The following is a 22,556-nucleotide window of genomic DNA, read 5'->3' on the forward strand; positions in this document are numbered from 1 at the left end:
AGCGGATGCTTCTTTCTTCGACGTCGACGCCATGCCTTTCGATCGTTGGTACGCGCGCGCTAACATTTCTCGGTTCCCGTAACAAGAAATGGCTGACGTCCAAAGCGACTTGCTCGTCATTCGTCCACTGTAAGTCTAGAGCTGTGTAGCTAGCACGAGAGCTAAATCCGTGTGCAGTGGCGCTGGCCAGGAGGTGGGTCGCTCGTGCATCATGCTAGAATTCAAAGGAAAGAAAATCATGGTAGCCAATGACTACGTCATCAACAAACTGAAACGAACATCGATTTTTTAGCTCGATATTGGAATTCACCCTGGAATGCACGGAGTAGACGCTCTTCCTTTCACCGATTTGATCGACGCGAATGAAATTGATATTTTGCTTGTTAGCCAGTAAGAAAAAGAGAAAAACTCGTTACATTATCATGTCTTATGGGAAATAATACGTTAGCTTTCATTTGGATCACTGTGGCGCGTTGCCTTGGTTTCTAGAAAAAGTACAGTTCATAGTCTCTATTTGTCTTTGTCACATTTACTTCTTACTTCTTATCTATAGACTACTTTTAAGGGAAGGGTTTTTATGACGCACGCTTCAAAGGCAATCTATCGATGGCTCTTGTCTGATTACATCAAAGTCAGGTAATCTCCTCCCTCTTTCTCTTAATATTATATATTAATCTATTTGCAGTAATATTTCTACTGTGGATATGTTGTACAGTGAAAAGGATCTGGAAAATAGCATGGATAAGATAGAGACTGTTAATTTTCATCAGGTCTAGTATTTTCCCCAGTTGACAGACAGGGATTTGTGTCTATATGTCTATGGATAGGAAATGGAAGTCAATGGGATTAAGTTCTGGTGCTATCATGCTGGTCACGTGCTTGGGGCAGCTATGTTTATGCTGGAAATAGCTGGAGTCAAGGTCTAAAGAGAGGGATTATAGAGTTGGCTTATGTGACTTGTTTTAGATTCTTTATACGGGCGATTTTTCGAGGCAGGAAGATCGGCATTTGATGGCAGCGGAAATTCCACCAATCAAACCCGACATATTAATTACAGTGAAATAGAAATGATATGTACTGTATATAATATATGAAATTTGTTTTTTGTGACGCGCTAGGAGGCAACGTACGGGACTCAAATTCATGAAAAACGAGAAGTTCGAGAAACTCGTTTCACCAGTAAAAATCAACCCTTATAAGGATATATCTATTATTATTAATTATTAATAGGCACTGTACATGATATTGTTAATCGTGGTGGGCGTTGCCTTATACCCGTCTTTGCTCTGGGCCGAGCTCAAGAGCTCCTACTCATTCTTGGTAGAAATAATTATAGAGAAGGCTTTGAATTTTAAAGTCGATTTATAATAGATGAGTATTGGGATCAGCATCCTGATTTGCATGACATTCCTATCTATTATGCATCGTCATTGGCTAAAAAGTGCATGGCAGGTCCGTGAGGGGAAATACGTAGTAGGAATAAGGAACAAAAGACGCGTCTTTAGTTTATCAGACGTATATCAACGCTATGAATGATAAGATACGGAAGCAGATTGCTATATCAAATCCGTTTCACTTCAAACACATATCCTATTTGAAAGTAAGTAGAGATTCCCTAATTATAGGCGTTCATGGGGAAATTCCTTATAGGGAATTGATCAGTTTGATGATATTGGACCTTCCGTTGTCATGGCTAGTCCGGGAATGATGCAGGTTCTCTCTCTAGAACGTACTGGGGGTGGGGGGGACTACGCTATTCCTTCCTAGAGCGGACTTTCAAGACAGCTCTTTGAATCGTGGTGCACAGAGAAGCGAAACGGTGTCGTTATCGCGGGATATTGCGTCGAAGGAACACTGGCTAAAGTAAATAGGCTAATTAATTAAAATTAATAATCTAATGGGGGCTTTTAGCATCTCATGTCTGAACCAGATGAAATCAATACAGCTGCTGGAGCTAAATTGGCTAGGAAGTGCTCCATTGGTTCGACTGGCTCCACTGTCTAATTTTTCGCTATTGAGATTTTTAGATTATATTTCGTTTTCTGCTCATTCGGATTACGAGCAGACGAGCACGTTTATTCGCATTTTGAAGCCGCCTCATATCGTCTTGGTTCACGGTGAACAGAACGAAATGAGTCGGCTCAAAGCGGCGCTCATTCGTGAATATGAAGACACAAAGGTAGATAGATAATTATTGATTAATTAATTAATTGAAATTTTTTCTCGAGGACTCCAACATTGCTATCTATAATCCTCGCAATACGGAATCGGTTGAGTTGCATTTTAAGGGCGAAAAGACAGTCAAAGTTGTTCGAGAGGAGAAGAGAAAATATTCGCTTTTAAATTGATATTTTTAGGTTGTTGGCTCGCTCGCTTCAAGCAAGCCAAAAAACGAAGCAAACATATCGGGAATACTAGTCAAAAAAGGCTTCAATTATACCCTCGTTTCACCATCAGACTTAGCAGGTAACTAATGACGCAATGCAATGTATATATAATTAATGGAAACGATTTGTTAGCCTATACGGATCTTTCTCCGTGCGTTATTACCCAGGTACGTAATTTCTCGAGCACAGCACCTCGATTTTTTTCGTGTTCTGTAGCGACAAACAGTTGCATTTGGGCCTCCGCTCTCCGTACTCAAATATTTCATGAGGGAATTGACGGGCGACTTGGAGGCAGTCATGTGGCGCGGAAAGCCGGCCGTTCGCGTCTTCAAAGCGATAACAATCGTCAAAGACGACGCTGATCAGCTCGTATTGGAGGCAAGCGATTATTCTGCATAGAAATTGTCTTATTTCGTGCAGTGGGTAGGCAATCACGTGAACGATATGTACGCTGATGCCGTTCTTGGGGTTATACTGCAAATCGAGTCGAATCCAGCCGTATTTGAAAGTACGGCAAGTGAAGCAAAGCCAGCTTATTTTCCTGATGACGACGCTTATCCTGAACGGTCTTTAGAAGGGGCCATTAAATAGTATTCTATCTCTATTGTGTCTTAGACTAATTGTTCTTCTTCAAGAAGTATTTGGTGAAGAGCACGTGGACATGTCTGAAGATGGTCTAGCTATTGTCGTTTCAACGGACGAATCAACAGCGAGTGTTGACATAGCAACTTCCGTATAAATAAATAAGAGTTAAGGCCGATTCACAACGTAAGAAATCTTCTCTTGATTGGACGCTTGTGAATCGGCCTTAAATAATTAAAGCGCATTATTTTTTTTCATATCTTTCTCTGTAGGAAGTGACGTCAGTTGACGATTCTCTCCTACGCGTCGTTTCTTCAGCCGTTGCACGATTACAATCGGCTCTAACACCGTGCACGGGAGCGCCAACTCCAATGGAAATTTAAACAAAGGACAAGAGATAGACAGAAAAAAATCGAGGAGGAGGGTTTTTCTAAATTTAAAGAGGGGGAAGTGGTCACGCAGTGGTCAATCTTTCCCACGTTTTTCCCGGCGGTAAACGGCCTCCAATGACGGCCATTAACTTTCGCGCGTGCACTGGCCTCATACCCAAATCGGCCAATCCGCTGGCGCCGTATTCCGGCAGCAAATAGCCTTCAACATTCTCGCTTCGAAACGCTTCTTCGTATTGGCCAAGGCCAAGTTTGCGAAGAAGACAGATAACCCCTTGGACATTTAGCCCACCCAATTTACCTCGAATTTCGTCTGCGTCCAGACGCACAGAAGCCGGCGCTCGTTCTTTTGTTGCAACGCGTTTATCGATCGTTGATTGGGTGCGCTCGTTTTCCGCTTGGATTCTTGAAATTGATTTTTTCAGTTCGCGAATTCGTGATTCGTCTGTCGACGGTAAAATCATTCCGCTGACAGATTCGTACGTTGCTCCTTTGTTTGGATTGACGGAAACGCGTTGCTGAATTAATTTATCTGGATCTGCGTATTGGTAATCGCTTTCCAATTTCGTCACGCTTTCGTAATCGTCATCATCATCATTGCCAATTTCTTTTTTTTCTTCTCTTTCTGCGTCGACGTAGTCGGCTTCTTGTGTCGTCGAAACGTCGTCTTCCGCCGCTTCTTGCCATTGAAGAAGTTTCTTCATTTGAATGCAATTTGTAATCAAATTCTTTCGCTTACTCAGCAAATTCGCACTCGCAACGGGATCGACTTTTTCGAGACGAACCGGACAATTTTCGTCGTCGTCGTAAACATTTCCGGAAACCTCGGGCGGCACGCCAACGACAGTAAGAGAACGATAATTAAGAGTGTTTGTTTTTTCATCCGGGTCCTCGTCATTCTCATGGAAACCGCTTGAAGGCATGAGAACGGTCACGTACTCAAAACCGCGCATAGATTTCATTGCAGCTGGAATTATTGCCGGGAATTGCATGGCGTCAAATATGGCTTCAAAAGCGCCGGATCCAACGCGCGGCACGAGTGATAAATCAAGAGAGGAATAGAGTGCTGAAGCCGTTGCTTCATAGGCAGGGGTGTCAGGGATAAGACGAACCCGGAAGTGGTCGTCTGTGAGAGTGAGCGCGGGAAGAAGAAGAAGTTGTCCCGTAGAAAGATCGCTTGAGACAAGAAGGGGTTGACGATCATTACGTAGAATTCGAACTATGACGCCTGGTTTGGGAACTTCGGCTGGATGACGACGACGATAGTGTACGCGAACGCGTTGGGGTAGATTCCATTCTTTTTCGACGATTTGAGCGGCGTAGAAACGTTTTTTCACGTTGGATCGCGTCGTAAATTGTCCGCCCGTTTTTGCGCCGAGACGAACTTCTTCGTAGCGCACTTCACCCATGTATTCGCTACGACGCGTTGCGACGAGAACAGCGCGACGACGCGGGGGGCGTGGTGGGGGACCACGCCCACTTGACGATTCCCATTCTGGCGATGACGATCGACTTCGACTCGATGGCGTTTCTGTGTCTGAATGAACGTCTTCGAGTTCGTCGTCTTCGTTGATTGTATTGTTTTCTTCGCCGCCGTCGTAGCTCTCTTGGACTCGTATCCATGGGGGGCGTGGTCGCGCTGCGAGAACGTCAGCCGCTGTTTCGTATGTTTTGTCGTCTAATTGCGGGTTGTTTGGAAGGATTTCGATCAGATTCGATGTGTCGAGGGGAATTGTTATGTTTTTTGAGCTGTTTTCGGCTCGCGCCACCAAAATCGGTTCGTCGAAAGTGAAATAGATGCGTAGGAGACGATTTGAAGGAATCGATGGACTGCCCGTTTCTTTTCTGTTTTCGTAGCCTCGAACGACTTGAACGTCGACGGGAAATTGAGCCGTTTGGACGAGATCGACGAGAGTTAGCTCCGACTCAGCCGCCATCTTGGGGAAAGAGCGAGCGAAAAACGCCCGGATTATACATCTACTGTGACCATAGATGTAATAATCTATGCTGTGACTGTCTGTAGGAAATCGGCTATAACTATTGAGTGAGTGAGTGAGTGACTGTGAAATCAAAGTTTGCTGCTGTCAATTAATAGCCTAGGCTTTTTCTAATGAATCGTGGATGAGAGTAAGAAGCATTGCCTTCTCTGATTTCTCAAATTCATGAGAAAAGTGAAACGGCCATTGGGCTTTAGCATATCGTAGGTGCATGTGAGTGTCGGTGCAACGTCATTGAAACGAAGCCAATGAATGGCCAGATTGCGAAAGATACCGTCGAAGAAGGCGTGGCCCCTTAATCTTCCATTCTTCTTCATTATCGTTTGTTCGAAGAATAGATTAGGAACACCTTGCGTTGCTTTTTTCGCTTCTTCTATGCGAAATTTATCGGGATCGACGCCGACGACGAGGCCTCGAAGGCCGACTTTTTGCGCGAGGAGATGCGTGAGATTTCCTGTGCCGCAACCGACGTCCAGAAGCGTTTCGTTAGGCTTCGGTTGAAAATATTCGTCCATTAGCTTCCCGCCGACCACGCTTTGGACGTTGCGTGACGCCGTTCCGTACGCTTTTGCTCCTTCTTCGCTTGTGTCCCATCATTCGCGCTTATCTAGCGCACGCTAGCATCCTTCTTTGCTTTGCTTGCGCGTGTGTCCCCGTGCATTTCTCCCTCCTTTTCAGCGATGTCGGACAGCGAAGAGGGCTATTCAGACAATGAAGTAAGTTTTCGACTGGGCGGATAGGTTTTTTGGTGTGGGGTTTCCCTAAAGGGGAACGCGCTCCTGTTTTTCTAGAATATCGCCATCGACGACGAAGAAGAAGACGATTTCGACGACGAAGAGAGCGCACACATGACGAAACGTCCGCGCGGATCCGAATTCATCCTCGAAGAAGCCGGTAAGAAGCGGAAAAACTAAAAAAAGATAGAAATCAATATTCGAATTCGATCGATTAGAGGTCGACGAAGATATTGACGACGATGAAGAGGGAGAAGAAGAAGAAGAAGGCTATCGTAATTTTATAGCCGAATCTGATCCATACGGGACATCAGAAAAAGAATTGACGGGAATGCGAAGAATTCACCAAGTCATTACGAGAGCGTAAGAATAAAAAAGGGGCGTGGCACGGGATACAAATATATTGATTATTAGTGAAGAAGGAACGGAGCAGGATTTAGAGGAATATTATAGACAAAGATATTCTGGTGGATCCGCTGGGGCTAGGTAACATTTTCTATAGAAAATAACATATTACAAATATTTGGATTTTCAATATTAGATTTGGTACTTCGACTGAAGAATCCGTTGAAGTTTCTCAACAGAGTCTATTACCTGGAATAAAGTCAACACTGTTTTAATTAATGAATTAATGAATTAATGAATTAATTTTTATAGAGATCCGAATTTGTGGCTTGTCAAATGTCGAATTGGGGCTGAAAAGGAAACGTGTTTGTTGTTAATGAGAAAATTTCTGGCATTGGAACACAGTGAAAGCGTAGGAGACCTATAATATTTATTTATTATTTTCTGATGACGTCAGCTTCCGCCGGCAGCCTCTTCAAATCAAATCCGTTGTCATACCGGAAGGAGTGAAGGGCTACATCTATATAGAATCATATAAGCAAGCCAATGTAAAGCAGGTACGTGACGTCATCAAAAGAGGGAATTCCTCACGCACGCGTGACGTGAGACATGTATCTCTTTTCCCTATAGGCTATTGAAGGAGTGGGAAATCTACGTATTGGACTATGGAAACAGCAAATGGTTCCTATCAAGGAAATGACAGACGTTCTCAAAGTCGTCAAAGATCGCGCCACTCTCAAGAGAGGCGCATGGGTTCGTTTGAAACGCGGAATCTATAAAGATGACTTGGCTCAGGTAAGAAATAATAATATATAAATAGTCAATCACGTGCCTCTTTTTTTCTATATATATAAGATTGAGCAATTGGATCCGTCTCGCAGTCAGGTTATACTTCGAATGATTCCCCGTATTGATTACGCGCGTTTGACGAGTAAATCATCGTCGGGGGGCGGGGCCGGCGATGAGAAGAGCGGCGCCGGCGAAAAGCGCAAACGCCGCGCGCGTCCAAGCGCACAATTATTCGACGCCGATAAAATTCGCGTTGTTGGCGGCGAAGTCAGTCACGATAGAGATTATTTGGTATTCGAAGGAAATCGCTATAAAGACGGGTTTCTTATTAAACCCATGGCCATGTCCGCTTTGGTATGACGATTCTAGTTTTTAATTTATTAGGGAAGATGGGGTTTTTTAGATAACTGAAGGCGTGAAACCGGGTTTGTCGGAATTGGATAAATTTGAAGTGAAACCAGACGAAGCTGCGGAAAATTGTATAGGATACATACGCATATAAATATATTTAGTATTTTTTGTGTTGATTAAGTGAGTGGAATGGCGTCTTTTCAAGATCCATTGTCGTCATCATCAGCTTTCACTCCAGGAGATAATATAATTGTAGTTGATGGAGGTCTGAAGGATTTGGTGGGCCAAATCATCAAAGTTGAGTCGAAATTAGTCGTCATTAAGCCAAACGATCCAGAAATAAAAGTGAAATAGAATCTAGTTTATATTTAGGAGTGAAATTTTTCGATTAGGGTGATTTGCATTTGGATGTTTCTCAATTGAGGAAACATTTTCGCTTGGGCGATCACGTGAAAGTGCTCAAGGGTCAACACGAAGGCGATACGGGTCTCGTTTTGCGCGTGGAAGAGAATCTCATCATTTTCTTCTCCGATCTCACAATGCACGAAGTAAGAGAACGAAAAATGAAGTTTTTATTCATTTTTTTATTGTTTTTAAGGTCAAAGTTCGAGCCAATGATCTTCAATTGTGTACGGAACGCGCAAGTGGCGTCGATTCGTCTGGCCACTTTCAATTTGGTGATCTAGTTCAAATAGAGTGCGTTACACACACACACACACGCAATTAAATAGATTAGAAATTATTTTTTACGCAGTCAGCAAACGGTTGGAGTTATAGTGAGAATTGAACGCGAAACGTTCAGCGTTTTGAACATGCATGGAAAGGTAGAATAGATAGAGAAAAGAGAGCGAGTGTTGCTGTCACTCCTTAATAGGTTATGACCGTTCGACAACAGTCCGTTGTGCGAAAGAACACGCGTTCTGCAGTAGCTTTAGATTCCGAATCGGTATTTAATTAATCACAATTAGCTGTAGAATCATATTTGCGTTCTTTTGTTGTGAAGAGCAATATTCGTGCGAAGGATATTGTAAAAGTGACGGATGGTTCTTTTGCTGTACGTCTTCTTCTTAATTAGTCTGGGGGGGTTTGGAGTAGTTGGATTCGTGTTTGTAGGGGTTTCAAGGGGAAATACGTCATATTTATCGTAATTGGGCCTTTCTCCTGTGCAAATCAGTCATTGAGAATGGGGGAATAATTGCTGTAAAAGCTCGTCATCTTGCTTTAGTTGGTGGATCGCGAGTGAGTCTCTAGAGAGAGTGGATCTATGATCATAGAGATGGGGTTGTTTTTTTTAGAGTGTTGCTCCTTTGGGTCGTCGTTCGGATTTCGTTGCTCAGTCCCCGCGTCTCAACAGCCCCGCTCATCCATCCAGCGGTTCAGGAAGCGACGGCAAAGGCGGAGGAGGCGGTAGAGGAATCCGTAAAGGACGACGAGACAACGAAGTAATCGGAAAAACAGTGAAAATCACTCAGGGACCCTATAAGGGTAACGTAGAACTAACGATTCCTTTATTAATTCACGTCCCCCCTCCCTAGGTTATATTGGTATTGTGAAAGATGCGACGGAGAGTACGGCGAGAGTGGAATTGCACACGCGATGTCAAACGATATCTGTGGACAGAACTCGTCTTCTCGCTGTTGGGTAAGAAAAACGCCGCCTAGACGATTATTTATGCATTGTTTTCTCGTTTTAGGGACGAGAAAAAGACGGGTGCCGTGTCTGTCTATCATCGTACGCCTATGATTGGAGATCAAACTCCCATGCACGGTAATATGACGCCTATGTACGGAGCGTCAGGGGGTCGTACGCCCATGTACGGTTCGCAGACGCCGCAACACGACGGTAAGCTTGGGGTTTTGTCTACTTTATTTGCGAAACGAGTGCACATAGGGAGTCGTACTCCTCACTATGGCGCTCAAACGCCGTCACACGAGCCAGGAGCTCGTACGCCGTCTTACGGGGTCTCCGGTTCCAGTGCTTGGGATCCCATGCAACCCAATACTCCACGGGGACGGTACGTAGTAAAAAAAAAAAAAAGAAAGCCTTATTCGTAATGTTCCTCTCAGGGCTGAGAGCGATTTTGGAGATTATGGCTATGATGGAACGAGTCCTTCGCCCCAAGTAGATACACGACGTACTACTGTAGAGACGTTTCATGACTTTTTTAGATGTTTCTCAATACGCCGAGCCCTGTGACGCCGGGTGGCGGCTACGGTGGTCCAAATACGCCGGGCAATTTCGCTCCGCCGGACACGCCACAAAGCGCCAATCCTTTTACCCCCGGCACGCCACTTAGCAGCGCTGCAATGTACAATCAAGAGCCAGCTTTTTCGCCTTACGCACAGACACCGTCTCCCGCAATGAATCCAATGACGCCTGGTAATCCTATGACGCCTTTGGCTGGGGGTGGGGGTGGAAGTGGAGGCGGCGGCGGCGGCGGTGGCGGCGGCGTTGGCGGGCCAATTTCACCGGCAACGCCTGCTGTCTATAATCCGCAGACGCCTGGTGCCGCTTTGGGTCACGGCGGCGGTGCCGTCAGCGGCGGCGGCGGCGGCGGCGGCGACCCATTGCCGGAATGGTTGAGTGAGGACGTTGAAGTTCAAATAACAGACGCTTTTGACGTGAGAACATACCCCTCCTCTTTCTCTCTAGTATATTAGTTTTTTTCGTGCGTGTAGGATTATGTGAATCAGGTTGGAGTGGTCAAATCTCTTTCTGTACGTAATCATTTTTATAATATTAATAATAATTAGGGTTTGTTGTTTTTAGCCTGGCGTTGCTTCCGTTTATTTGTACGAAGAGGAGCAAGAAATTGCTGTTCCTTTCGATTGCTTGGCACGCGTTCGTCCATCGAAACACAACAAGGCAAGAGAGAGGGAGAGGGGAAAACGCGATTGGTTGCTACTACAGTATCTACTTTTAGGTTCGAGTTTTCAAAGGTGGTTGTGACGTCAATATGATTGGTACGCTGATTAATATTGACGGTGCTGATGGAATTATCAAAATTACGGCTACTGATCAGCTGCGCATTCTTCCTCTTGAATTTCTCGTCAAAATTGTTTTGGACATGTCAAAAGACTAGAAGGAATACAATGTTCTTTGTTGACTAATACTGTGTTTGTAGACTAAATTCAAAATTTTACTTGGCTAGTATCTATCTGTGTGAGATTCCACGAGGGAAAACGAAAAGAGACGTTTCCTCTCGTCTTTGCCCATCGAGCATAGATGATTTTCTCAGCTGCAAATCGGTGATGTGTATGCCCTTTATAGTAGCTACATTCACTGCCACCCTCTTCATAATAGTGATAACGAATGAACGTTTTAGCGCCTTCAGCTGAACTAGAGAAGAAGTAGAGAGTGAGAGTGAGAGTAGACGCGCGACGCGCAACGTAACGTAACTTCCAAATATGGTCAAGGAGAGTGACGACGTCACAAAGGCAAGGGCGACCAATCACAAGAGTTACGTTACGTTGCGTGTTGTGGTGAACTCACTCGCAATAATCGCCAGGAGGAAGTCCGTAGACGACAACGTTGTCACGACACGCCTTGAGTACGATATCAAAGGCAAACCAACCGGTGGTAAGCCACGAGCTCGATTTGAAGCGATCTTTACCCGTTTCCCTTTCAAATTGTTTATCCAAAGCGATTATTTTCTCCTTGGTCATTGTGAACGCTTTCAAGTAAGGATAATGTTTGACTAAGTCGACGAGCATAGGTTTGAGTATGGGCGTTTTTTGCGGCGGTCCCCACACGACTAAATGATCGCTTTTCTCCTCTTCGAAGTATTTCGAACGACGACCTCTAGGATTGAAGACAACGCCACCGTTGTGATTGACGATGCGTACAGTCGTTCGTCGACCGACGTCTTTTTCGAAACCACGTACAATTGCACCGTTCATGCGAAAGACGCAGTCGTGGCTATCGATTTCGGTGCCGGCCGCTGAATTGAGGATGTGTCCCGAGCTTCCAACGAATGCGCATGAGCCGCAATCGAGTGCGAGCACTTCTCCACTATTCACGTCCATGTAGCCTTCGATTTTGCGAAACTTTGACGACGACGACGACGACGATTTCGTTGGAGGAGTCTTTGTATTTCTATCGATCGCTGGCGTTGCAGTTTGCTTTTTCACTTCCTCCTCTCGTGTCTCGACGTCTTTCGTCGTCTGCTCGACGACTTCAGGAGTTTTTATCACGTTATTTTGACGCCGAATCGATGTCAAAGAATAGAATGTGGCGATGAATGCGAGAAAAACGACGAAATAGAGCGTTCGTTTGAGCCACCCCATTGATTGGATAGAGTCGTGCGCTTGCGCACTGCACGCCGACCAAACGTTCAAACATTCCTAGTCGCTAAGACGTCCGTATCGAGCGAAAATGGCGTCTGCAGATCAATCTAAAGAAAAATCGGACGACGATATCATGCACGAAATGGTAAAAACCGAGTCGTAGAGCCAAAAAACGAAGAATGAGGCCCCTTTTCGTACAGTGTACGTGCAATGGAATATCGTACAATAAAACGACGCGAGAAATCGATGGAAAGGCGAGAGAGCGCGTGAATTCGATCGAAATGTTCTTTTTCGGCTATCCTCGCATCGTGGGACTCGACGCTTTTTTCAATTTGACGAGAATCGTCATTATGGATCAGGAAGTGAAACGAATCGAAAATCTATCCACGTGCCACGCCCTAAACGAACTCTGGATATGCGAATGCCAAATTCGAGTCAGTCTAAATAAAAAAATTAATTAATTAAAAATAAATCTGTTTGTAGATTATTGAAGGATTGGATGCATGCATCAATTTGGAAAAGTTGTGTCTCTACTCGAATCTCATTGAAACAATTCAAAATATTGAGCATTTGAAAAAATTAAAGATACTCCTTTTGAATGACAATCGTATTGAAAAGATAGAGGTAAGCCTAACACGTGATTATTAAAATAAAGATTCTACGTACGTTTTTTAGGGTCTCAATGGACTCACGTGTCTCTTAGACTTAAATCTTGCTCTCAATAGAATTTCGTCTATAGGTAAACTAAAGGGTGGGCGGGTGGGAAATGAATTTTAATTTATTTTAGGAGACTCTCTTCTTAATCAGTCGAATTTGGAAATGTTGAATTTGGCTAATAATCCTCTCACATCTCTAAGGGTACGGGGATATTATTTATTATTCAGGGCCGATGATTTTTTCTAGGATTTGACGTCGTTGTCGTTTTTGGAAAAATTGAAAGATCTTCGTCTTCAAGATGCTCAATTTGGACAGAGTCCCGTATGCCTTTTGTGCAACTATGCAACGCATCTTCTCTATCATTTGCCACGTTTGACTCATTTGGATACGTATGACGTCACATCGCAAGCAGTAAAAGATCTCGCTCAGGTCAGAGATCTCGTAATAACCGTCTTTCACTTTTGTCAGACGGTCTTTCGCTTTTGGAAGACCGTCTTTCTCTTTTGGAAGATGGTCTTTCACTTTTATCAGACCGTCTTTCACTTTTTGTCAGACGGTCTTTCTCTTTTGGAAGACGGTCTTTCACTTTTAGCGCAATTTTTTAGACGTTTGTTGAGAGAAAGAAACTCTATTATGAAATCAAATTTCGTCATTTGAACGATGAAATTGACCGGAAAAAGGGCGAAGTTTGGACCCGCGTTCTTCTTCCACGTTTGGAACGATCGAGAACAAGAGTGAGACGTCTCATGTGTTTGGCAAAAGAAGTAAGAAAGAGAATTTTCACTAGATTCATTTGAAAAAATAAATGCGCGTTAGATTGAAATGCTGATGAAAGACGAAAGACCTTTTATGCAATTTGGTAAGGACTGCTACTACTATTACCTAACATTTGACTTTGTGTTAGACGTATCTGGTCGTGAGGATTCGTTATCAGCCAAGCGTGAGGCTTTATTGGAGAGGGCATCTTGCGTTGTATCGTCTCACATTGAAAGGTAATCATAGAGAGAGACTTGTTTACTTTCTGCATCTTACCTCCTCACCAGTAGTAGAAACTAAACAGTCTACCTATACAGAAAGCTGTATAGGTAGTGCCCATACAGAAAGCTGTATAGGTAGTGGTAGAAAATCTTACCTCCTCCAGTAACGAAACCAAACAGTCTACCCATACAGAGAGCTGTATGGGTAACGAAACCAAACATTATAGCTAGGCCTCGTCATCAACTTTTCACCTCCCTCTGTGTCTCTGAGTAGAATTCTGTGTCTGTTTTAGAGTACACGAGTATGTACGAAAGACGAACGAATCGTTTCACGATTCTCGCTGTCAATTAGAGCAGAAACTCGTTGCACTTGAGTTAGAAACCGGAGGAAACGTGCAATGCGAAAAGGGAAAGGAATCCGATCCTTGGTCAGAGCAGAAAATCATTATTATTTTCGTTTCTATGCCTCCGTCCAGGTTCGGCGTTTGTTCTGACCTCATCAAATCAAAGTTTGACGTTCCTCACTATAAGGTAAGAAGGGGTTTTCTTTCTTTCGAGTCTGACGTCGAGCCGAGTCTTAAGCCCTATAATCGTACGGGGGTGGCAATCCGAAGCGTCTATAAAATTCACAATCAATATTTACAAAGACGTTTTGATGACCACGTTAGCACTATGAGCAAGTAATAATGTCTTTACACCGCTCCTCCAAACATTCCTAGTCTAATTTATACGTTAATTAAAAAGGAAACGAAACGACGATAAGCTCATGGAATATCTTTTCTTGGTGCAATCGGGTTTTGATGACGTCGTTCGAATAATAGAGCACGGTCCTTCTCTGTGTGGGGATGAACGTGCTGCTCTTCCTCTCACTGATAGTCTTCACTGTGCTGAGATGAAAGTACTGAAGTCAAAGCCAATTGAAGGTCGGTTTCTTAGTCAATCATTCAAAAGTATTAGGGGGGTTCTTCTTAGGGCATGTTTTTGTCTGTAAAGTATGTGTTGGAAAATTGGAAAAGGCAGCTGATGATGATAGAGAGTCAGTTGAGATTTTGTTGAGGGAAAAATTTGGATATTAATTCGTTTAGAATTTGTCAACTCTCCTATCCCGATGCTGACTCGGTTTTTCTTCCTCTCCTACGAGAAGACGAAAAAGAAGAGCAGCTCATCTATTCGTTTAACGAGAAACTCGTACTTCCCGAGTATCTCGTTGAATATGACTTTCTTCCAGCAGTGAGTACATGCTTCTTAGAGTAGAGTAGAATTAACTGATATCTCTTCGCGCGCGAGGACCCTGATGATTTTATTGAGACTGACGATGATGACGATGATGATGAAGATGTTCTTCGTATGACGCCTTGTTTTCCTGTTCAGCTTAGGTTAGTTAGCGCCGTAGAACTCTCTCTCTTTCTACTGTCTACTACAGGCTCGTTTCTCTGAGCGAAGATGTTATCTTGGAACGAACGGGTGCCGTGTCTTTGTCTCTCATTAGGGTGGGTATTTTAGGCGCGTCGCGTTCTACGCTATTATAGTAGTGGCGGGTGTTCAGGTTTTGAATTTGCACGGAAATGGGCTCACACGTTTGACGTTTTTGCGAGAAATGCCCCAATTGAGAAAATTGGTAGTCAGTTGCAATGAGCTCAATATTCTCGAAGGAATTCAAAATTTGGTATGCTGTAGTCACCCCAAACTTAAGCCACCCTAATCCGCCTGTATCATAGAGTGAATTGCGCTATTTGGATGTCTCTTTTAACAATCTGACTACCCTAGAGGGATTGATGGTACTGTTTAAGAGTTCTTCCTTGAGATATCATCTCGTTTTTAGGATTTAACCCACTTGCAACACTTTGACGTGAGCTGGAATCGTCTGACTCACATTCGAAACGTTCTCACTCTAATTCGAAAACACTGTCCGGCTTTGACGTCGTTCGACAGCCGACACAACGAATGGAAAAAGACGGTACGGTAGAATATTTCTTACGAGACAATGATTAATTAATTATCAATTTAGGGTAGGGAACATAGAAGGCACGTTTTAGGTCGATTGAAGCAACTTAAAGTTTTCGACGGAATCCCCGTCTCCGACGACGAATTGGCCGTCGCTGTGCGAGCTTTAGTGACGTCTCGACTGTCCGTTGCAATGCTCATGTCCAAAGGGAGAATGAATGGGGAAGAACCTCGTAGTCTCGCACTTGAATCAATTGCAGATGTATGGAGTAGAGTCAGTAGGTAAGTCGACGGTATTTCGTAGCACTATAACTCCCTTAGTTGTTGGCATAAAAGGCTTAAGCTTCAAAAATTGTCTAATGAAGATGATGCTACGTTATGGTCCAAGGTGACTGTCTTGAATTTGAGTGGCCAAGGCCTAACAAAAATGTCCAATTTGGAGAAATTGGAGAACTTGCGTTGGGTGTCATTTGCTTGTAATTCCATCACGAAAATCGAGGGACTCGAAGGATGTCTTTACGTTGAAGAATTGTCCCTTGAAGATAACTACGTTATTCGCGTTGAAGGTAAGGTATATTCTACTAGAGTGCAAGCAAGCTTTTGATCTCTGTTAGGCATAGGGCATCTTTCTCATCTTCGTTCCCTCAATCTCTCTCGAAACTTTATTTCGTCTCTACCCGCTTGGATTTTGGCAAATCTAACGTCTCTCCAACGTCTCAACTTGGACCGCAATCGAATCTCTAGCCCATCGTGTCTCCAGGTAGATATAGATGAAGAGGGGAATAATCATAATCGTGTTTTTTTAGAAGTGCTTGTCCTTATCTCAACTTTATCTCGCTCATAACTTTGTAGGGACAACGAGAGACGTTCTGTCCTTAAAGGTACGCCATCTGGCCGGTCCCCCGTGCATCTCAACTCCTTTTTTAGCCGTTGGATAATCTCGTGGCGTTGGATCTCAATGGAAATCCCGTCACGAAGAACGTTGAAGAATACCGTCTAGTTACGATCTTTCACTTGAAGAGTCTCAAAGCGTTGGACAATTGCGTTATTGATTCGACTGAAATTGCTTTGGCGAAGGAGAAGTTTGGTGGGAGACTTACATTGGAATATATTTCTGAGCGTCTTGGCGGCGGGGATGTGGCGAGTTTGACTCAGGCAGACTTTGTTCAATCTGGAATTCGACACGTTGAATTAGAAAGAAGCGATTTGCTACAGAATCTGACGAGGTATATGACATAGAATTAAAAAACTATTAATTTAGATATGTTTTCTTCTAGTTTGAACTTGGAAAATAATAATTTGACGTCATTGGAGGGATTGACGTCTCTGGTCAATCTTAAGGTATGATATAAAAATGAGAAATGGCAATGAATGTATTATTTGTTTTGAGATTCTGTGCGTTAATTACAATCACATTAAAAGTGTCGTACATCTTTCATCGTCATCATCATCATCATTCAATCCCGTTCTCGAGAATCTTCAAGTTCTTCATTTAGCGTAAAAAGATAATATTTTCTTCCTTTTTCTCTTGATTTTTCGCCGCCATGCACAGATACAATGGTATTACGAATATGGAACAGCTTCATCTTTCCAGACTGACTCGTCTCCGAACTTTGTTTCTTCAAGGCAATAATATAGAGTATATACGATGACGTTGATGTGATTTTGTTCTACTTAGGAAACGAAATTAGTCACGTTGAAGGCCTTGAAGGCATGACAACGCTCGTCGAATTGGTTCTTGATCGAAATAAGATTAAGAATCTTTTCTCGCATTCCTTCGTTTCGCAGTACAACTTGGAGGAATTGCACATGGAAGAAAATAGGTAAGAGTACTGTAGTAAATTTGCGAGGGGAAACGCTAATCCTTTTGTTAGACTAAAGGATTTGTCACATTTTGAATGTCTGAGAGCGCTAAAGCGTCTTTATCTGGGAATGAATCGAATTCAGGTTAGTCATTCGTTCGTCTTTGCTAAAGATCTTGCTGTATTTCTTTAGAATATGGCTGAAATTGAAAAAATCGGCTTTCTTTCGACTTTGTTGGAAGTGTCACTGATAAGCAATCCGGTTTGCCTTCGCAAAAGATAGATAGAAAGGATAGATAGATAATTCCTGCGTCTTTTAGGCGACTCGAAAGCAACTTCATCGTCCTTTGCTTATCTATCGTCTTCCTCTCGTCCAAATCATCGATGGTCTAGACGTGAGCGAGGAAGAACGAATGAAAATCGAGTTCTACTTTGCTGACCAAGCAGTGAGTCGCGCCTCTTGTAGTCTTTTTCAGTAGTCTATGCACTATTGTCGAGGGAAGAACAACCCTTTAATTAAAACGTCCTTTTATTCAAGCAGAGCCAAGGGCCTCCTGAAGTTGTTTCATCGTCGTCGTCATCTAATTGGAAAAGTTCTTCAAAAGTGAGAAAGAAAGAGAGGAAGCGCCGATTTTAATTAATTAAAATCGACTTTAGACGGGAGCTGTTTCTTCTGTTCGATACGCCGTTCCCCCTAGCGCATCGTTCGGTTTCCAAGTGAGCGGAATTCAAGCAGCGGCGGCGGCGGCACCACCACACCAACAGCCGCATCCTGGAACAGGAGGAGGAAGTAGTCTCTTTTATATCCTCCACTATTTTCAATATCATAGAGAATGATTTTCTTTAGAAAAATCTGTTCTTCCAAGTGATATGTCTCGTGTAATAACGGGCGTTGATGGTCAGCTCTATCGAGGCATCGAGGGACTGCCATGGAATCAAGGAAAGTCGTCAATTCCAAACCAACGCCGTCGCCTGCCGCCTGGTGGCGGCGGAGGATCGGAATGGCATCCACAAGCGAGTACGGCATCCCAATTTTATCAGAGGCGAGTAACGAAAAATCGCGATTATTCAATTCAATACTATAGTGTCTTTTTTTCTAGGAAATTGCACAGGGGACAAAAGTTTTAATTTATTTTTCTTCTTCAGTTGTCCGTTGGCTCGTTTTCGTAGGCGATCGCTATTCCTCGTCTTCCGCTTTTCACTTTCACATCGTCCGTTTCGCCCAGTCGCGGTTCAAGTCCTTGCCACGATCGAGACGATAGAAATTGACCTAGAAAGGTTGGAGAGATACGCTTTATTCACATTTTGTGTATGTACCCCCACTGCTTCCTTGTACAGTTGCTACATGTAATGGCGATCGTTTCACGATTTCTTTAGAATCGCCGCCGCCGCCGCCGCCGCCGCCGCCGCCGCCGCCGCCGCCGCCGCCGCCGCCGCCGCCGGTTTTTAGTCCCTCGTCGTCGGAGGCGAGGTTAAGAGAGCGCAAGTTGCCCGTAATTAGAGAATATTCCGGTTCAGTCACTTCAGAAGATTCAGGTTCGACGTGAAATGCAGCTCCTTAATTAACAGAACACCCCCTCCCTCGCTCTCTCTCTCGCTCTCTCTCTCTCTCGAAAACACCCTATTGCTTACCAGGTAAAAGTTCCCTAAAGTCAGTCACATAATCTCCCGTCCATTCGCGATTTCTGTACACGAGGTAAATAGGATAGGATAGGAGGGGAAAGAGACGGGTTTTTCTACTGACTTTAAACAGGCAATCTCCATTTCGTAGGGTGTTAGAATTGGTCTGTAAAAATCCTACGAGAAAATCCCCTCTCCTCTATCTTTCCCCTCCTCCTCCTCCTCCCTGTCTCTCTTACCTTTGAATCGACTAAGCTCTCCTCTGGTGCTGCAATCAGAACGTAGACGTCAATTTCCATAAAATTTGCCAGCTTTGCTGGATTTAATTTTCCCACGACAAACGTGTAAGACTACTCCCACCAAAAATCGTCGTTTTCTTATTCAAATAAGGAGCTCAACTAACCTTCTTTCCAGCCTTTTTAATAATCATTTTCATCCTGTCTAATATTCCTAAGTAGTTAGCTAGGAAAGATCAAAGTAGCGCGTTCTCTCCGTGTGTCTATACGTATTCCTACCAACTCCCAATGTTCCTACTACGATTCCCACGACGTTAGCATCTTTTGCCTTTTGTATAAGATAGTATCTCCTCATGAGAGCTCGATTTACGTTGAGCGTTTCTTGACGACCCTCTCGCGTCGACGGATTGTAGGAGTAGAACTAGAAACGACGGGAAAATGCCATGAGAAAGAGAGGGCAGTCATCACTTCTCTCACTGAACATTGATTCAATGTCATCATGAAATTGATTAGAACAGGACCTTCACTACCGATATAGAAGACGGCATAGTCACGTAAAGATTTTTCTTCTGGAAGATTGAATGATCTTCCAAAATGCTTTATCATCGTCGACGTCGTCGTCTTTGTTGCTGTTGATTTGCATGAGCAGCTTGCCGTCAGACCACAGTCAATTTCAGCAGAAATCAAATTGGTATATTCGCATTTTAATTTTTCAAAAATTTGATCTGTAAATATCCACAGGTTACGTTGGAAATTTTAGATTATTGCTTACCTTGGACGTGGTAATAAAGAATATCTGAAAGAAGGAGAAGGGAGGTCATTGGATCAGGAAACAAACGACGAAAATTGGAAATGCAGTCGTCGACATCGATGGGTTCTTTACCAAAAACGTATAACACGGGAATTTTGAGTCCACTGGAAGAAAAACAGACTTCTAAGGGATCTTAGAACCTGTCGGATTAATTTACGGATCAGTCAACGTTGCTTGACCAAAATGGATGAGGCAGTCGGCGTTGACGTGTTGCGCAGCAACTTGATCGACACAACAGCTAAAAGGAAGCGTTTCTAGATAGAGTCAGTAGAAGAGGGGGTAAAGTGCCTTCCGTAGCTCGTGTCTGCTAATATGTAGGTTCGAACGGCCGTTTTCTCTTCGATGAGCGATGCCACTGCCGCTGCATCTGGAATGAGCTCGTCGGGAAACTGGAGAGTGGCCTGCCCGCGAGCGAGGAGGGGAACCGATGATGATGATGTAGACATATCTATGCAGTCTTACGTTCTGAAAATTTCCGCTCTCGACGAAGCTGACGCACTTTGATATGTCGTAATAATAGAGAAGTCGTCGTCTGTCTTTCGGCTCGTCGCAAGCGGCGACGGAGGAGGAGGAGGTCATGATCTTGATCTCTAAAGGCGGAGCGCTTTACGTGCGCTAAAGGTCACAAGATGGATGAGTTTTGGCTGATTGCGCTGCCCGGAGAGCCGAGCCCCGCCGAAGCGTTGGCAAAAATCGATCAAGAGACGGCAGGTCAGAACGAGTGGAGTCGCCATCGCAAGTGGAACCTTCCCGATATGAAGGCAAGTGTCGTTCGCATTTTTGACGATGCAAAACGAGACGAAAACGAGTCGATGTCGATGAAAACTAGGTCGGAACGCTCGATACGCTCGTCAGCTTGTCCGAAGATTTGGCCAAGTACGACGTCTTTGCAGAATCGTAAGTAGAAACGAGTTTTTATCGTCATCTCGATCCGTGACTCTTCGACTCTTTTCCCCCATCGTTTTTTATTGGGCAGTGTGACTCGAAAAATGGCTCAGTATCTGTGCGAAGTGTTGGAATCGGAGCAAAAGGTGTCGCTGTTAGTTGAAGAGGAGGAGGAGGCGTTGCTTAGTTTTCTTCCTAGGATACATTGGAAGACAACTTGCGAGTCAATGACAGTGAGATACAATAATGGAAATCTCTCTCTCGTTATTCTTTGTCTATATAGAATCGGTTGACGAATACTTGGCTAAATTTCAATGGGATTCAGCTCGATTTCCGACGAGACATTCGCCCAAATCAATATCTGAAATGATTCTCAAGGTATTCTGGAAGAAATAAGAAGGGAGGTCTTCCTCATTGTTGTTGTTGTTGTTGTTGTAGCAAATTTCTCAAATTGATTCTGAGCTGAAAACAAAATCGACGGCTTACAATCAATTGAAAGCGAATTTGTCGTCGTTAGAGAGAAAACAAACGTGAAATCTTACTAGTCTTTGTGCAGTTATTTATTTATTATTTATTATTTAGTGGAAATTTACTCACGAGAAGTCTAATTGATTTGGTGAACAAGAAAGACTTTGTCTTGGATTCTGAATACCTGGCAACTCTCCTTGTCGTCGTTCCAAAGTACGTTTTCTGTCGCGTAGAGAACGAGAGAGCGAGTGACGTTACGCTCGCTTGCTTTCTAGATCGGGTTACAAAGACTGGAATCTCAAGTACGAAAAATTGTCTGACATGGTTGTTCCACGATCAACAAAGTAAGAAAAAAAAGAAGTGAGTAATCCATCATCATGCAATATTGACTTAGGAAAATACACGAGGATGGCGAACATGGTCTTTACACGGTAACTCTTTTCAAAAAGGTCGTTGACGAATACAAATTGCACGCGAGAGAAAACAAGTAGATGACACGTATATATACTACACTCTCTCTATATAGTACTATAGGTTTATTGTTCGCGATTTTGTCTTTGATACTTCTGCGCAGCAAGCGGAGAGACAGGAAATCAATCGATTGCAATCAGACAGAAAACGACAATACGTAATCACGCTGTCTGTAGGAACGAGTCTCTCTTAGGGAGGGGTATTGTATTTTCTTAGGCTCCACTTATTCGTTGGCTCAATGTGAATTTTAGCGAGGCTTTTGCCGGATGGATTCACATCAAAGTGACGTCGCGATTTAGAATAGAATGACTTTTGACTGACTATCGTTGGTTTTTTTTGAATTAGGCTCTTCGCGTTTTTGTTGAGTCCGTTTTGAGATACGGACTTCCCGTCAATTTTCGAGCGATTCTTACCAAAGTAAGTCTCATACTTTGTTAGATGGATGTTGACTCTTTCTTTTTTGATTAGCCTCATAAAAAAGCTCAGAAGAAAATTCGTGAAAAGCTAATGGATCTGTACGGATTGCAGGGTGGCTTGGATATGGGGTCAGGTGGCGGCAAAAAAGATCGAGATGTGAGAGAGAGAGATATCTGTGGTGGGCCGAATAGTACATCTCTCTTCTTTTTTTAGATTGTCGACATTCCTGGGCTTTCTATGATAGGGCAGCAGGATTATTATCCCTACGTCTTTTTTCCTATCAAAGTGGAGCTAATGGATCGATAGTTTCTATCTAAAACGTCATCGTTTGTCGCCGCCGCCGCCTTGTTGTTTGTTTCTCTTTTTTTTGTCAGACAGTATAAAAATGTCCGCAGGTTCCCGTAGACT

The 22,556-nt window shown here is 43.6% G+C and overlaps 7 protein-coding genes across 9 annotated transcripts; 4 read left to right on the forward strand and 3 right to left on the reverse strand.

The window, feature by feature from the left end:
- The first annotated feature begins 65 nt into the window (after positions 1-65).
- On the forward strand, positions 66-3,422 carry LOC136198577 (cleavage and polyadenylation specificity factor subunit 3-like). Its single transcript, XM_065988564.1, has 23 exons — positions 66-129; positions 178-241; positions 293-390; positions 449-494; positions 554-636; positions 686-770; positions 828-920; positions 967-1,056; positions 1,119-1,179; positions 1,231-1,320; positions 1,372-1,452; positions 1,506-1,600; positions 1,651-1,713; positions 1,768-1,863; positions 1,912-1,981; positions 2,028-2,179; positions 2,229-2,306; positions 2,358-2,466; positions 2,520-2,554; positions 2,604-2,765; positions 2,808-2,953; positions 3,003-3,120; positions 3,242-3,422. The coding sequence occupies exons 1-23, from the start codon at positions 89-91 to the stop codon at positions 3,350-3,352; spliced, it is 2,067 nt and encodes a 688-aa protein (XP_065844636.1). The 5' UTR covers positions 66-88; the 3' UTR covers positions 3,353-3,422.
- On the reverse strand, positions 3,315-5,323 carry LOC136198578 (uncharacterized). The gene has a single exon (XM_065988565.1). It carries the CDS (start codon positions 5,293-5,295, stop codon positions 3,424-3,426), a length of 1,872 nt encoding a protein of 623 aa, XP_065844637.1. The 5' UTR covers positions 5,296-5,323; the 3' UTR covers positions 3,315-3,423.
- Positions 5,324-5,910: 587 nt separating this feature from the next.
- On the forward strand, positions 5,911-10,819 carry LOC136198571 (transcription elongation factor SPT5-like). Its single transcript, XM_065988558.1, has 26 exons — positions 5,911-6,071; positions 6,147-6,249; positions 6,308-6,452; positions 6,504-6,575; positions 6,631-6,693; positions 6,747-6,846; positions 6,905-6,991; positions 7,065-7,229; positions 7,290-7,577; positions 7,627-7,702; positions 7,756-7,919; positions 7,967-8,122; positions 8,173-8,270; positions 8,329-8,398; positions 8,449-8,520; positions 8,578-8,628; positions 8,688-8,813; positions 8,870-9,059; positions 9,110-9,215; positions 9,268-9,416; positions 9,465-9,588; positions 9,641-9,695; positions 9,743-10,195; positions 10,253-10,291; positions 10,344-10,439; positions 10,498-10,819. The coding sequence occupies exons 1-26, from the start codon at positions 6,036-6,038 to the stop codon at positions 10,654-10,656; spliced, it is 3,243 nt and encodes a 1,080-aa protein (XP_065844630.1). The 5' UTR covers positions 5,911-6,035; the 3' UTR covers positions 10,657-10,819.
- On the reverse strand, positions 10,598-11,870 carry LOC136198589 (alpha-N-acetylgalactosaminide alpha-2,6-sialyltransferase 3-like). Its single transcript, XM_065988576.1, has 2 exons — positions 11,067-11,870; positions 10,598-10,913 (listed from the first exon to the last, which is right to left on the reverse strand). Exons 1-2 carry the CDS (start codon positions 11,858-11,860, stop codon positions 10,706-10,708), a joined length of 1,002 nt encoding a protein of 333 aa, XP_065844648.1. The 5' UTR covers positions 11,861-11,870; the 3' UTR covers positions 10,598-10,705.
- LOC136198569 (leucine-rich repeat-containing protein 9-like) lies at positions 11,159-18,428 on the forward strand. Of its 3 annotated transcripts, none has more exons than XM_065988554.1 (36): positions 11,159-12,005; positions 12,061-12,294; positions 12,344-12,484; positions 12,536-12,599; positions 12,648-12,718; positions 12,764-12,946; positions 13,123-13,281; positions 13,334-13,376; positions 13,422-13,509; positions 13,788-13,922; positions 13,971-14,025; positions 14,077-14,174; positions 14,239-14,417; positions 14,467-14,530; positions 14,580-14,724; positions 14,782-14,870; positions 14,918-14,984; positions 15,041-15,160; positions 15,213-15,272; positions 15,317-15,451; positions 15,503-15,720; positions 15,775-16,004; positions 16,053-16,198; positions 16,245-16,319; positions 16,366-16,664; positions 16,716-16,779; positions 16,829-16,935; positions 16,991-17,064; positions 17,117-17,261; positions 17,313-17,385; positions 17,434-17,502; positions 17,561-17,686; positions 17,782-17,844; positions 17,898-18,030; positions 18,088-18,283; positions 18,341-18,428. In XM_065988554.1, exons 1-36 carry the CDS (start codon positions 11,949-11,951, stop codon positions 18,366-18,368), a joined length of 4,233 nt encoding a protein of 1,410 aa, XP_065844626.1. In that variant the 5' UTR covers positions 11,159-11,948; the 3' UTR covers positions 18,369-18,428. The 3 variants fall into 3 exon arrangements, with proteins under 3 accessions (XP_065844626.1, XP_065844624.1, XP_065844625.1); XM_065988552.1 differs by having other exon boundaries at positions 11,160-12,005; positions 17,779-17,844; XM_065988553.1 differs by having other exon boundaries at positions 11,160-12,005; positions 12,651-12,718; positions 17,779-17,844.
- Positions 18,289-20,817, reverse strand: LOC136198584 (2-(3-amino-3-carboxypropyl)histidine synthase subunit 2-like). Its single transcript, XM_065988572.1, has 12 exons — positions 20,370-20,817; positions 20,196-20,308; positions 20,065-20,145; positions 19,869-20,011; positions 19,574-19,821; positions 19,376-19,517; positions 19,264-19,322; positions 19,100-19,210; positions 18,985-19,037; positions 18,873-18,925; positions 18,558-18,797; positions 18,289-18,510 (listed from the first exon to the last, which is right to left on the reverse strand). Exons 1-12 carry the CDS (start codon positions 20,484-20,486, stop codon positions 18,383-18,385), a joined length of 1,488 nt encoding a protein of 495 aa, XP_065844644.1. The 5' UTR covers positions 20,487-20,817; the 3' UTR covers positions 18,289-18,382.
- Positions 20,506-22,554, forward strand: LOC136198588 (V-type proton ATPase subunit C 1-B-like). Its single transcript, XM_065988575.1, has 14 exons — positions 20,506-20,668; positions 20,737-20,804; positions 20,884-20,938; positions 20,992-21,025; positions 21,076-21,170; positions 21,231-21,322; positions 21,375-21,473; positions 21,536-21,604; positions 21,655-21,747; positions 21,795-21,888; positions 21,948-22,013; positions 22,077-22,148; positions 22,200-22,304; positions 22,362-22,554. Exons 1-14 carry the CDS (start codon positions 20,537-20,539, stop codon positions 22,452-22,454), a joined length of 1,167 nt encoding a protein of 388 aa, XP_065844647.1. The 5' UTR covers positions 20,506-20,536; the 3' UTR covers positions 22,455-22,554.
- Positions 22,555-22,556: the final 2 nt, after the last annotated feature.

This window comes from Oscarella lobularis, chromosome 19 (assembly GCF_947507565.1).
Source record: "Oscarella lobularis chromosome 19, ooOscLobu1.1, whole genome shotgun sequence".
In the NCBI taxonomy this organism is placed as follows: domain Eukaryota; kingdom Metazoa; phylum Porifera; class Homoscleromorpha; order Homosclerophorida; family Oscarellidae; genus Oscarella; species Oscarella lobularis.

Excerpts from the sequence above, each read along its gene's own strand:
- LOC136198588 (XM_065988575.1), top strand. The coding sequence starts at position 20,537 with ATGGATGAGTTTTGGCTGATTGCGCTGCCCGGAGAGCCGAGCCCCGCC. Across the intron at positions 20,939-20,991 it reads TGTTGGAATCGGAGCAAAAG|GATACATTGGAAGACAACTT; the intron begins GTGTCGCTGTTA and ends TTTTCTTCCTAG. Across the intron at positions 21,889-21,947 it reads CAGACAGAAAACGACAATAC|GCTCCACTTATTCGTTGGCT; the intron begins GTAATCACGCTG and ends GTATTTTCTTAG.
- LOC136198589 (XM_065988576.1), bottom strand. The coding sequence starts at position 11,860 with ATGGGGTGGCTCAAACGAACGCTCTATTTCGTCGTTTTTCTCGCATTC. Across the intron at positions 10,914-11,066 it reads CCTCCTGGCGATTATTGCGA|TTCAGCTGAAGGCGCTAAAA; the intron begins GTGAGTTCACCA and ends CTTCTTCTCTAG.
- LOC136198577 (XM_065988564.1), top strand. The coding sequence starts at position 89 with ATGGCTGACGTCCAAAGCGACTTGCTCGTCATTCGTCCACT. Across the intron at positions 1,601-1,650 it reads AACACATATCCTATTTGAAA|GGAATTGATCAGTTTGATGA; the intron begins GTAAGTAGAGAT and ends AATTCCTTATAG. Across the intron at positions 2,307-2,357 it reads AGGGCGAAAAGACAGTCAAA|GTTGTTGGCTCGCTCGCTTC; the intron begins GTTGTTCGAGAG and ends TGATATTTTTAG.
- LOC136198578 (XM_065988565.1), bottom strand. The coding sequence starts at position 5,295 with ATGGCGGCTGAGTCGGAGCTAACTCTCGTCGATCTCGTCCAAACGGCT.
- LOC136198569 (XM_065988552.1), top strand. The coding sequence starts at position 11,949 with ATGGCGTCTGCAGATCAATCTAAAGAAAAATCGGACGACGATATCATG. Across the intron at positions 12,947-13,122 it reads CAGTAAAAGATCTCGCTCAG|ACGTTTGTTGAGAGAAAGAA; the intron begins GTCAGAGATCTC and ends GCAATTTTTTAG. Across the intron at positions 16,936-16,990 it reads CTTCAAGTTCTTCATTTAGC|ATACAATGGTATTACGAATA; the intron begins GTAAAAAGATAA and ends CGCCATGCACAG.
- LOC136198571 (XM_065988558.1), top strand. The coding sequence starts at position 6,036 with ATGTCGGACAGCGAAGAGGGCTATTCAGACAATGAA. Across the intron at positions 6,072-6,146 it reads AGGGCTATTCAGACAATGAA|AATATCGCCATCGACGACGA; the intron begins GTAAGTTTTCGA and ends CTGTTTTTCTAG. Across the intron at positions 6,576-6,630 it reads GGTGGATCCGCTGGGGCTAG|ATTTGGTACTTCGACTGAAG; the intron begins GTAACATTTTCT and ends TTTCAATATTAG.
- LOC136198584 (XM_065988572.1), bottom strand. The coding sequence starts at position 20,486 with ATGACCTCCTCCTCCTCCGTCGCCGCTTGCGACGAGCCGAAAGACAGA. Across the intron at positions 19,822-19,868 it reads TCTTTATTACCACGTCCAAG|ATCAAATTTTTGAAAAATTA; the intron begins GTAAGCAATAAT and ends GGATATTTACAG. Across the intron at positions 18,511-18,557 it reads TGTACAAGGAAGCAGTGGGG|GTCAATTTCTATCGTCTCGA; the intron begins GTACATACACAA and ends CAACCTTTCTAG.